The 13,937-nt window shown below is 46.5% G+C and overlaps 1 protein-coding gene across 1 annotated transcript in view; it reads right to left on the bottom strand.

Annotated features, from left to right (window-relative positions):
* LOC130112699 (glycine receptor subunit beta-like) overlaps window positions 1–12,091 on the bottom strand; it is a 47,268-nt gene extending 35,177 nt beyond the window's left edge. The window contains exons 1-2 of the mRNA XM_056280163.1: window positions 11,967–12,091; window positions 9,675–9,781 (exon numbers count right to left, since the gene is read on the bottom strand). Of these exons, the coding sequence (XP_056136138.1) occupies window positions 9,675–9,781; window positions 11,967–12,091 (232 nt within the window). The remainder of the gene's footprint in view (window positions 1–9,674; window positions 9,782–11,966) is intronic.
* Window positions 12,092–13,937: the final 1,846 nt, after the last annotated feature.

A 13,937-nucleotide genomic window follows, 5' to 3' on the forward strand; every position in this document is an offset into this window, starting at 1 on the left:
TCCCTTTCTCTCTCTCCTGGCAGTGTTTTCCTCCCTCTTGTTTGTTTTTCTGCCAGTGGAGGTCAGGAGAAAAAGGGAATTTCATGATTTTTAAAGTCACTGAGCCCCGTGATGTCAGACGTCATGTTGATTTCCTTTATCATGACGTTCAACAACCTTTTTTCTTGGTATCATTTTGATTCTTTTTTTCTCTATACGGTTTCTGATTTAGTCTTGCATATGGCATTTAATTAAGATTAAAAAACAACCCAATGCCCCAGTACAGTGACGGGGACACTGTGCTGTAGGAGACGCCGTCCTTCAGATGAGACGTTAAACCGAGGTCCTGACTCACTGTGGTCATTACAGATCCCATGGCACTTATCACAAAGAGTAGTGTCTTTAGTCCCTGGTGTCCTGGCAAAATTCCCAACCTGGCTCTCTCCATCTGGCCACCTAATCAGCCCCCCGTGTAATTCGCTCAAGGATTCCTCCCTCTCCACCTCAAGCTGCTGTGTGGTGAGCATTCTGGTGCAAAATGGCTGCCATGCATCACCCAGGTGGGTGTTATACATTGGTGGTGGTTGTGGTGAGTTTCCCCCCTTCAACATAAAGTGCTTTTGGTGTCTAGATAAGGTGCTATATAAATCTCATCTCATCTCATCATCAGCCGCTTCTCCGGGGTGGGGTCGCGGTGGCAGCAAGCTAAGTAGGGCACTCCAGACGTCCCTCTCCCCAGCAATGCCCTCCAGCTCCTTCTGGGGGATCCCAAGGCATTCCCAGGCCAGATTGGACATGTAGTCCCTCCAGCGGGTTCTGGGTCTACCCCGGGGTCTCCTCCCCATTGGACGTGCCCGGAAAACCTCCAAAGGAAGGCACCCAGGAGGCATCCTAATCAGATGCCCAAACCACCTCAACTTGCTCCTTTCGACACAAAGGAGCAGCGGCTCTACTCTGAGCGCCCTCCGGATGTCCGAGCTCCTCACCCTAGACCCCAAGATACTTGAACTCCTTCACTTGAGGCAACAACTTATCTCCAACCCAAAGGGAGCAATCCACCATTTTCTAGTAGAGAACCATGGCCTCAGACTTGGAGGTGCTGACCCTCATCCCGACCATTCCACACTCAGCTGCAAACCACCCGTGCACGCTGGAGGTCACGTTCTGATGAAGCCAACAAAACCACATCATCTGTGAAGAGCAGGGATGCAATTCTGAGGTTCCCAAAATGGACACACTTCTCACCTTGGCTGCTCCTTGAGATCCTGTCCATGAATACCACAAACAGAATCGGAGACAAGGAACAACCTTGGCGGCGTCCGACACCCACCAAAAACAAGTTTGACTTTGTGCCGAGAATGCAGACACAGCTCTCACTTGGTTATATCAGGACCGGATGGCTTGTAGCAACTGCCCCAGTACCCCATACTCCCGCAATACACACAGAGTGCCCTGGGGTACATGGTCGTAAGCCTTCTCCAAGTCCACAAAACACATGTAGACTGGTTGGTCAAATTCCCATGCCTCCCTCAGCACTTCCGCAAGGGAAAAGAGTTGGTCCCTTGTTCCATGACCAGGACAGAATCCGCACTGTTCCTCCTGGATCCAAGGTTCGACAATCGGTTGGAGCCTCCTTTCCAGCACCCTAGAGTAGATTTTCCCTGGGAGGCTGAGCAATGTGATGCCCCAATAATTGGAGTACACCTTCCAGTCGCCTTTTTTAACCACCACCCCAGTCTGCCACTCCACAGGTAATGTCCCGACCTCCACGCCACACTGAAGAGGCCTGTCAACCAAGACAGCCCAACAAAGTCCAGAGCCTTCAGCATCTCAGTGTTACGGCCCGCCCAGCCGCACTCCCTTCCCAACGTGATCTCGCTGTTACGCCGGGGACCTCTGAGCGCGCGGCCAGGGAGCTGCGCGCTTGGCAACGGGAACGAGCCAGGCGCGCTCCATCTCACACCTGAAGCTTGTCGGCTCATCCCGCACGCTCCGTCTCGCACCTGAAGCTTGTCGGCTCATCTCACACGCTCCGTCTCGCACCTGAAGCTTGTCGGCTCATCCCACACCTGCAACTAATCAGCTCGTCAAGGCTGGGCTTAAAGTTTGCTGGTCTCCCAGAGCTCAGTGCAAGTTCGTGCCGTAACCTCCTCGTTGAAGTGGTTACTCTTCCCTCCCTGTGCATCCTCTCCGAGTTTATCTCAGCCCTTGGATCTACTATTTTCTCTGTGGAGTTTTTTTCCTGTGCTATTATTCTGCCGCGTTCCCAATTTGGATTACCAGTGAGTTTTCTTGGACTTCCTGTTTTCTAAGTTGCTCCTTGTCCTCCTGTGATGACCTTCGTTCTGAACTATCTATAAACTAAGCCGGTTTTCGGCTAACTCTTTCTCTGCCTGGTGTCATGCGCTTGGGGTCTTCCACAAACTCTAACACTCAGGGTGAATCTCATCCACACATGGCAACTTGCCACCGAGGAGTCTCTTCCCTACCTCAGAGACCTCTGCCAGGGATATGGGTGGGGCTTCCCCCGAGTCTTCAGACTCTACCTCCTCCACCGAGGATGTGTTAGCCAGGTTCAGGAGCTCCTCAAAGTGTTCTTTCCACCACCTGAAAACATCCCTAGTCCAGGTCAACAGTTCCCCTCCCAGGCTGAACACAGCCTGAGTCAAGCCCTGCTTCCCCTTCCTGAGTCACCGGATGGTTTGCCAGAACTTCCTTGAGGCCAACAGAAAGTCCTCCTCCATAGCCTCACCGAACTCCTCCCACACCCTAGTTTTTGCTTCTGCAACGGCTGAAGCCACAGCCCTTCTGGCCTCCCAGTACCGGTCTGCTGCTTCAGCAGACTCCTGGGCCAACCAGGCCCGAAAGGCCTCCTTCTTCAGTCTGACGGCTTCCCTCACTGCCGGTGTCCACCAGGAGGTTCTTAGGTTGCCACCTCAACAGGCACTGATGACCTTATCTCCTACCTGCTGCATCTGCAATAGAGGCTTTGAACATGGCCCACTCAGACTCCATGTCCCCAGCCTCCCTCGCGATACATGAGAACTTCTTCCAGAGGTGGGAGTTGAAGACCTCACAGACAGGGGCCTCCGCCAGACGTTTTCAACAAGGCACCGCTTGGGTACTGATCGGGGAGGCTATTCCTCCCAATCACGCCCCTACAGGTTTCTCCATCGTTGCCCACGTGAGCGTTGAAGTCCCCCAGCAGAACTATAGAGGCCCCAGGCGGAATCCTATCCAGGACACCACCCAGAGACTCCAAGAAGGCCGGATACTCCAAACTGCTATTCGGTGCATAAGCACACACAACAGCCAGCGCCTTCCCCCGAATGACTCTCATTCCCCGGGGAGAACTCCAACACGGCGGCGCTCAACCGGGGACTTGTGAGTATCCCCACACCCGCCCAGCGCCTGTCACCTTGGCCAACACCGGAAAAGTAAAGAGTCCAGCCCCTCTCCAGGAATTTGGTGCCAGAGCCCATGCTACGTGTGGAGGTGAGCCCAACTATATCTAGCTGGTACCGCTCCACCTCCCACACCAGCTCAGGCTCCTTCCCTGCCAGAGAGGTGACATTCCACATCCCGAGGACCAATCTGCAATGCTGGAAATCGGTCCCGCCTTTGCCTGCCGCCTGGCCTGCATTACACCCTACCTTAATGCCCATTCCCACGTGTGGTGGGCCCATGGAGTGGTGGTTCCATGTTGTTTTTTGGGGCTGGGCCTGACCGGGCCCCATGGTCCAAGGGCAAGCTATCAGACGCTCGCCGGCAAGCTTCCTTCCCAGGTCTGGCTCCAGGAGGGGGCCCCGGTTTCCCTTTTCCGGGCGAGGTGCTGTAGCTCTGCTGGTATACTTTCATTGGGTTTCTTGGGAATCGCTCTTAGTCTGGCCCCTCCCCCGGGACCAATTTGCCTTGGGGGGCCCTACCAGAAGCTATTGCCCCCGAAAACACAGCTCCCAGGATCACCAGGACACCCAAACCCTTCCACCATGTTAAGGTGGCGATTCTCAGAGGGGCTATATAAAAATAGCCCCACGTTGGGCTATATAAATGTTATCTATTATTATTATTGTTATCATGCATATTTCAACCGGGCATCTTCCTGTAGTTTAATGGGCCTCTGTACACAGGACAGTGGGCTTCACGTGTCTTTATGTGGTCCATAAATATGCACGTTATTGATAGCTACATCTATCAATAGGAGGCAACAATTGTGTCTTAGCACACACACCTTGTTAACTATTTTGCAAGTACTGAAGAAGACTTTTTTCAAGCCAAAACTCCCAACACCTCAGCAACACACCTCTACAATATCTCAGTTTTTACTGTGACTGCTGCTGACACGTTGGGTTTTAATGTGGTGTGGTGGTGGCAAATTTAGATCTACCCCTAAAAAACGTCATCTAACAACAATCCAGAAACATATTAGTATCAGGTATCAGTTTCTGACCCGTAATCCATTTCTTAGGTCTCAACGACCATTTCCTTGGAAATTATCTCTCTGACATTTCAAGGTAGCTATTTCCATTTCACGGGATTTTCAGATTTCAACTATGGCAAAGTCATGTACAAAAGACTACGTGTTATCAGTAAAAAGCACAATGCCTCATCATTTTCATCAGGATTTTCATGAAGAACTAATCCACCAAGCTATAATTTCCTATATAAGTATTTAACAAATTTTTCTACTATGACCCTTTCAAACTGGAAGTCTGATTTGTCTCAATCTGTCACTAAGTGTACCATAACGTGTATTACAGTACATTACTATTACCTAAGTGTACCATAATGTGTATTACAGTATAGTACTATTACCTACGTGTACCATAATGTGTATTACAGTAGATTACTAATATCTAAGTGTACCATAATGTGAATTACAGTACATTACTATTACCTAAGTGTACCATAATGTGTATTATAGTATATTACCATTACCTACATGTACCATAATGTGTATTACAGTACATTACTATTACCTAAGTGTACCATGTGTATTATAGCATATTACTATTACCTACGTGTACCATAATGTGTATTACAGTACATTACGGTTTCGTCTTCTCATGAATGACGCAGGGTTAGTACTCATAACCTGGTTTATTAACCAACATGACGAGGATGCAATAAGACAACATACAGGTAGCTGGCATCCAGCACTATCACCACACGGGCCCCCACCCGGTAACCTGTATAACTGAGTGTTCCTCAGTACGGTGTCTGCAGTGGCTCAATAAACATCATCAATAACACAGTGACTGATCTACATCCCCCTTTCTTAGCTCTTGCGCATACCATAACAAAACCATGTTGTCAATTATCAATACTTGCTGAATAACATATATTGAACAAACCTTCAAATAACATACATTAAACAACTGTTCAATAATCACAGAGTGAGAATTATCAAATACAAAGAAAACAGTTTGCCCTTAATGAATAATATGAAAATAGTTGTCTTAGCAAAGCATATAGTTATACTTTAACACAAAATGAGGTCTTTTATATGTGAAGATACCTGAAACGAAACCCAAAGACCTCAATGTCAGCTCTTAGCAAATCAGGGAATTAACTTAAATGACATAACCTTCCAAATTTTGAGCTGACAAATTGACTCAATCTTTTTACTTAGGATTTGGCTTGCTGACACGACCATAGAGTGTTGTGTACAGACTTCCAGTTGTCTTAGCAGGTAGCACAGCTGTAGGTGTTTTCATATGTGACTGTTCAGTGTCCAGCGTGTTGTGTGACACTTTTGTCGGAGTGTGCTGGTTGTTAAGTTCATGTCCACTGTCCTGACATTCACTGTCGTCTGGGTAGTGCTGTGCTGGAGCAGGCTCGACAACCAGCAGAACATGGCGTCTATTTCTCCTGTACAGCTTTCCTTCTGAGTGAATGAGATAGGATCTGGGCTCCTTGCAGATCTCCTTTACCATGCCTGTTCGATTGTAGCCTTGAGGGGTCTGCATTCTGATAACTTGTCCTTCCATCAATGGTTAAAGAGGTCGGCTCGTTCTGTCATAGTACAGCTTCTGTGTCAGTCTTCTGTTAAGAAGCTGAGCCTTTACCTCCAGTGGCTTGTACACCTCTGGTTCAAGCAGCTTTCTTGAGACTGGCAAAGTGGTGCGCGTTTGCCTTGACATCAGTCTTTGTGCAGGGGATCCAAGTTTTGTGTCACGTGGTACATTTCTGAGATTTAACAGATTGAGAAAGACATCACTTCCATCTCTGTGAGACTTTTCCATGAGCTGTTTTGCACTGCGAACAGCCCTCTCAGCTAAACCATTAGATTGAGGATACTCTGGGCTGCTCGTGACATGAGTGAAGTCCCAATGTGTAGCAAAGTCCTTAAAGCGCTGACTTGTGAACTGTCTACCATTGTCAGTTATGAGTGTGTGTGGTGCCCCGTGAACTGAGAAATGTCTTTTGAGTTTGGTGATGACTGTTGCCGATGTAGCATCACGGAGCAGATCAGTCTCATACCAGCCTGAATATGAGTCTACCAAAACTAGGTACAGCTGATTACGCCACTCAAAGATGTCTGTTGCTACAGTGGACCAGGGAAGATTTGGCACCAGGTGTAGCTGGAGTGGTTCTTTCTGCTGATGTGGTTTTGTGCTGTTACACACTGAGCATGACCGTATTTCTTTGTCGATGTCATCTGTCATTGTAAGCCAGCAAACAATCCCCCTTGCTCTCCGTTTAGCTGATTCTGCACCAGGATGTCCTCTGCGTACAATGCTAATGTAGTCTTTTTGTAAAGACTTTGGAATGACAGCCTTTTGACCTTTTATGATAACACCATTTTCAATAGTCAGTTCATCTCTGAAAGGATAATAGGAACGAATAGCATGAGGAAGGCTGGCTGGTCTGCTAGGCCATCCATGTCTGATGATGGAGCTGAGAGTCTGCAGAGTTGTGTCAGTTGCTGTGTGTTCTTTCAACTCCAACAGCCGGGAAGAACAGATGTAGTTGACCATCATCACATCAAAGCTTTCCTCCTCTTCAGCTTCCTGAGCAGTTCAGCTTCTGGGAGCTCGAGACAGTGTGTCTGCCACGTACACAAGTTTGCCGCTTTTGTATACCAGTGTGAGGTCATACTTCTGCAGTCTGAGCATCATCCTTTGCAGTCTTGCTGGAGCTGCATGTATAGGCTTCTTTAGCATGGTGACTAGTGGTTGATGGTCTGTTTCTGTGGTCACTGACTTGCCATAGATATAGTCATTGAATTTTGAGCATGCAAAAACTACTGCTAGCAGCTCCTTCTCAATCTGTGCGTATCTAGTTTCAGTGTCAGTTAATGTGCGTGAAGCATAGGCTACAGGTTTTCCTCCCTGCAGACATGCAGCACCAATTCCATACTGTGAAGCATCGCATGTGAGCATCACTGGATTACTGAAATCATAGTATGACAGAACTGGTGGACTAGACACGTGTGTTTTTAGCTGTTCAAAAGTATTTTGCTACTGCTCATGCCATGTCCATGCTGTGTCCTTGTGTGTTAGTTGTCATAGTGGAGCCGTAAGCTCACTAAAGTTGGGAATGAACTTTCCAAGGTAGCTAACCATCCCTAGAAATCTTTGTAAAGCTGGAACATCTGTTGGTGTTGGCATTTCACTGATCGCTTTTGTTTTGGAGGGGTCTGCCTTGAGGCCTTCACTGGAGAAAACATGACCAACATAGCTGACCTGGTTCAGCCGGAACCTGCACTTGAGAGGATTGAGTCTCAAGTTCACCTCTCTGGCACGGTTAAGCACTTTTCTCAAGTTAGCATCATGTTCTTCCACAGTCTTACCACCAATGAGTATGTCATCCACTATAATTGCACAGGGATATCCAGCAAAAAACTTCCATGGAGCGCTGGAAGACCTCACTGGCTGAGTTGAGTCCGAAGGGCATTCGCAGAAATCTGTAACGACCAAAACTGGTGCTGAAAATGGTTAACATTGAGGATTTGTGATCAAGAGGAATCTGCCAAAATGATTTTTTTGCAGCTAGAACTGAAAATACAGTTGCATTTGACATGTGTGCAGCCACTTCCTCTACAGTGCGCATGGGGTGATGTGGTCTTTTTAGAGCAGAGTTAAGGTCTCTTGGATTTATGCATATTCTGATTTCTTGCTTGTCCTTTTTGTTTGTAGCAACCATTGATGACACCCCGTCAGTTGGCTCAGATACTGGGGTGATGACACCTAATTCCTGCATTCTGTTCAATTCAGCTTTGACTCTGTCTTTCATAGCCACAGGAATGTGATGTGCAGGATGAACAACAGGTCTCACCTCTGGACCAAGTGTCATGGAGTAAGTCACAGGTAGTTTCCCAAGCTCATCTGAAAAGAGGTCGCTGTATTCAGTGTAAATTTGCTGCGACAGATCATCATCAGTAGGACCTAACTGATGAACATCTTTGCTGAATGAGACAAGTCCCATCTCTCGACATGCACATAGACCAAGCATTGGCAAAACATCCTCATGAACAATGAAGAACGGCAATGTGTGCGTTTGTCCCTCTAAGTGACACTGCAGCCGAACAAGACCAACAGTTTTAATTTTGCTGCCCCCATATGCAACAAGGTTTGTGGGTTTCATATTTACTTCAAATTGTTCATTTCTCTCTATCTGTTCAAATGTCCGAATTGACAGGACATTGCATTTAGCACCAGTATCAACTTTCAGCTCAACTGGACTTCCATTTACATGTACAGTAACAAAAGCTTCATCTTTTTCAATTACGTGTACATCAGGTCAATCAACAGTTTTTTGCAGTGTTATGCCATCAACATAGAATGTATCTTCAGCAATATTATCAGCTTGGTCAGGTTCAATCTGGTGAACAGCTCTCCTGAATTTTAGCTTGTTGTGGCCCTGTTGTACAGATCTACAACATCTTTTGAAGTGATTCCATCTTTTACAGGCGTTGCACTGTTGACCAAAAGCTGGGCATTTGTCTCTCCTGGCCGCATGACTGCCTCCACAGTTGTTGCAGTTAGCAGTGCTCTGTTTGACATATTTTTCTGATTGATTGTCCACTTTGTCTCTATCATGCTTTTTTATTCTCATGAATTTAGGTTGGACTGCATCAACATTTGTAGCATAATGCTGTTGTGAGGCTAGTGTCTTGTTGTGCTCTTCCGTCATCTCATGTATTTGACAGACAGAGACTGCTTTGGCTAGCGTCAAGTCACTATCACGCAATAGCACTTTCCTCAGATTGTCATTGTTTATGCCACAGACAAATCTGTCCCGAACGAGCTCTTCACATAGATCTCCAAAGTTGCGCTGATTAGCTCCGTAGGCTAGGTGGCTCCGTTGTCCTCGCTAGAAAAAATAAAAAGTATTGGCCGAAAAAATGTGCGTGAAAGTTCCAAAATCTTCCGCTTCTGACACCATGTTTCGTGTTCTCATGAATGACGCAGGGTTAGTGCTCATAACCTGCTTTATTAACCAACACGACGAGGACGCAATGAGACGACATACAGGTAGCTGGCATCCAGCACTATCACCACACAGGCCCCCACCCGGTAACCCGTATAACTGAGTGTTCCTCAGTACGGTGTCTGCAGTGGCTCAATAAACATCAGCAATAACACAGTGATTGATCTACAATTACTATTACCTGAGTGTACCACAATGTGTATTACAGTACATTACTACTACCTAAGTGTACCATAATGTGTATTACAGTTTATCATTACCTTTAAAGTTGGGCCTTATCCTGGGGTCATAACTGACCATCAGACGGTTGAGGATGTTGGATGTAGAGTTAGCAGGAACCTGGGCCATGTCCTCCGGGGACAGTTGTCTGTTAACAAAACAGACCTGAACATTAACAGGGAAATGATAAAGTAATATATGATAAAATACTGCTAATGGCAAGTCAAATGTACAAACGCTCTTAATAAACCCAGTTGATCACAAAGAGCTTTGCATCATAACGAGGGAAACATACACTGACGACCAGTGGTGGGCGGAGTAAAACGAAAACAGTACTCAAGTAAAAGTATAGTTACTCGCAGAAAGAGGAGTGCATTTCCGGTTCCGGTTGGCAGCTGTGGTTTGTTTGTTTGTGCCTCTGCTTACTTTTTAACTTTTATTAACTCCAGAGACCTTTTCGGTTATTCTAATTGATTTCATGGTTTGCTTGTTTTATGGACTCTTACTCGATCATCGTTTGCTGCACTGACTCCCTGCACTCCCTCCCCTTTCTCCCCCCAGTTGTACTTGGCCAATTACCCCACCCTTCCGAGCCGTCACGGTCGCTGCTCCACCCCCTCTGCCGATCGATCTGGGGAGGGCCGTAGACTACCACATGCCTCCTCCGATACATGTGGAGTCGCCAGCCGCTTCTTTTCACCTGACTGTGAGGAGTTTCACCAGAGGGACGTAGCACGTGGGAGGATCACGGTATTCCCCCCAGTTCCCCCTCCCCCCCGAAAAGGTGCCCCGACCGACCAGAGGAGGCGCTAGAGTAGCAACCAGGACACATACCCACGTCCGGCTTCCCACCCGCAGACACGGCCAATTGTGTCTGTAGGGATGCCCAACCGAGCCAGAGGTAACACGGGGATTCGAACCGGCGATCCCCGTGCAACGAAATAGACCGCTACGCTACCTGGACACTCTTGACTCCCTGCACTCTTGATGAGAACCACGTGGATTCTTCCTTAGCTGACACAACTAACGGCTAACAGAGCTAATGGCTAAATCCAGTCTGTGAACATTGAACAACCGGTTTGATATCACTGTGCCTTGAAAGGACTGCCTACTAATACTACTACTACTACTACTACTACTACTACTACTACTACTACTTTCGGCTGCTCCCATTAGGGGGCGCCACAGCAGATCATCTGTTTCCATCTCTTCCTGTCTTCTGCATCTTCCTCTGTCACACCAGCCACCTGCATGTCCTCCCTCACCACATCCATAAACCTCCTCTTTGGCCTTCCTCTTCTCTTCCCTGGCAGCTCCATATTCAGCGTCCTTCTCCACACTTATTCTAAGAGTTATGTCAAAGCAACGTTCTTTTTTTCTGCCTGTAATGTGTTTAGTTCACGCTACTATATTTTCTTTTTTCACATAGCATTGTTGCTATCTAGACTGAGGGTCCCTCATGACATTATTCTCTTTTACTTTTATGGGATATGTAACATTTAAATGTTTCGTTTCATGAATTTTGAGAAGATGAGAGATAAAAAAAAAGATTTTTCTGCATAAAATTTGTTGCGCTGAGTATGTTCATGTGGATGTTTTTAATGGATGTGTTAAGTTGTGTTGGTTGGTATTACACTGTACGAGATCACCATTTTGCATTTGACACAGATGATACCAAAGTCTTGGACCTCTAACGGATTGTCTTAAATAGGCTGTCCTGTCCAAGCAACCGGCCAACTAGATTTACTGTTATACAGTATACTGTTATACTGTATAACAGTATATATATATATATATATATATATATATATATATATATATATATATATATATATATATATATATATATATATATATATATAGTATATATCCATCCATCCATTATCCAAGTCGCTTATCCCAATCGGGGTCGCAGGATGCTGGAGACTATCCCAGCAGTCACTGGGCGGCAGGCAGGGGGGGGGGACACCCTGGACAGGCCGCCAGTCCAGCTCAGGGCCCACACACACACACATTATATATATATATATATTACTATACTATTACATATATGCTGTTATACAGTATACCAGTCATCCAGCTAGCAACAGTCAATGATAGATGTCTGTATACACTGTAGCTTAGTTTGTTGCACAATTAGCACACACAATAATGAAATATGCACAAAAACATTGTCCTACTCATACACTTTGACATAAACACCATTTGCTGCATTGTATTGTTTTCCCAAAGTCTATGAAAATAAGACCCACTTTGTAAAAAGAAAAAACAAAACAAAATTATCCTTTGAGTAAAGACGGTATCACTTTGGAATTAATGTAAATCTGACTTACGATGGACAGACAACTTGTTTGCCCTTTTTCCCTTTCTTGGCAGATTTCCCGTCTTTGGCTTTGGTCACGTCCCAACACACCAGCAGCAGCAGCAGCAGGAACACCAGTCTCACCGAGGGAGCCATGTCATCTATGACACAAAGACCATATGGTCTGAGAGGAAATAAAGCCTCTGTTTAACCTCGCGTCTGCATTCAGGACCTCCAAATCTCACCTGAGCTCCTCTGATTGGCTGAGGCTTTACCGCTCCTGGTAGGCCTCAACCAATCAGAGGAGCTCTGTGTGATGGGGTGGTCCTATTGCCTGTCAATCATTTGCATGCACAACCCCCCCCTTTTTTTTCCTCCCCAATTGTACTTGGCCAATTACCCCACACTTCTGACCCATCCCGGTCACTGCTCCACCCCCTCTGCTGATCCGGGGAGGGTTGCAGACTACCACATGCCTCCTCCCATACATGTGGAGTCACCAGCTGCTTCTTTTCACCTGACAGTGAGGAGTTTCACCAGGGGGACGTAGCGCGTGGGAGGATCACGCTATTCCCCCCAGTCCCCCCCCCCGAACAGGTGCCCCGACCAAGCAGAGGAGGCGTTAGTGCAGCAACCAGGACACATACCCACCCGCAGACACGACCAATTGTGTCTGTAGGGACGCCCAATCAAGCCGGAGGTAACACGGGGATTCGAACCAGCGATCCCCGTGTTGGTAGGTAACGGAATAGAACGCTACGCTACCCGGACGCCCCTGCACAAACTTCTGTCAGTTTTCTTGTCGTCACTATGGATCTTTGTAGCGCTGGATGGAGTGGATAGAGTTCATCTTAATAGATACTTCACATTTAAGCGCAAAAGTGCTTCACAACATCCGTGTTGGTGTAAATAAGAGATCTGGTGAAACAATGCTTTTTACACACACAGGTTATCAGTGAAAATATCATTTTTGTTAGTTACAACAGTCAAACTCAGGTATGCAAATGAAGCTGGTTTGGAAGGAGGAAGCGGGGGGAGGGGGACTGGCTGTTTTGGGGGGTGCAATGTCAAATTTGCTCACGTCCCAAAAGTTGCCTACTCCGGCTTTAAAGAAAAGCAACAGCAACAACACCCAGAAAGAAAACTGCAGGAAGAAATGGACAGGGCCTGGACATTACATACGCATCTTAACACAAAATAATGCATAATTAATCACTAGCATCTCTATCAATCACTTGCCCACATCCCAGGCTGAAGCTAAAAGGGCAAATCGACCCTGTCTAAGGACTGATTTAAGAATAAATACCGCTGGAAAGGTTATATAACCACTCTAATTGGTCTTTGCTAGCCAGTGCTACGGTAAGTGACAAGGTTTCTAATTGGAGCCATTCAAGTTGACACACTACACTGATTTGAATGACCTCAAAAGACCGTACTGAGGAGTCGCCTTAGGGATTTAAATTACGCAAATACACACCAACGTATATGCTCATAGACACCCACTGAGTCTGATTTCTTCATCAGTATCAAATAAAATCTCAGTTATAACACAAACAGTGTTCCAAATAAGCAGCAGCATTTAATTTACTACAAAGAACAAAAATCCTCTTAAGAGCAGTAAATTGTGCCAGCATGGGAAATGGCTGGTTCAAACTGTGATTCCTGCAGTTCTCTGCAGTTTATGCGGGAACACTGCCCTTGGTGTGGCAAAACGTCTCACCGAGGTCTCGCGAGTGTTGCTGCGTAAAGCTCAGTGAAGGATTTGTGCTTCCGTGTTCAGGGGATCTTCTAGAAACTGACACGCCATAATCAAGTCCAGTTTATTTGTATAGCCCAAAATCACAAAGCAGCCCCCGAGGACTTGACAGCACAGCAATAGAGAAGATCCCCGAGCCTGATGATGAAAATCCTCATCAGAAAAAAAGATGAGTGGATCATTTCTGCTGCCTAGGTGCTGCAGGTTTGGTCAGGTTCAACTAAATATGGTGCCCAGAACCTTAAC

Source organism: Lampris incognitus, chromosome 5 (genome assembly GCF_029633865.1).
Source record: "Lampris incognitus isolate fLamInc1 chromosome 5, fLamInc1.hap2, whole genome shotgun sequence".
NCBI classification, from domain to species: Eukaryota; Metazoa; Chordata; class Actinopteri; order Lampriformes; family Lampridae; genus Lampris; species Lampris incognitus.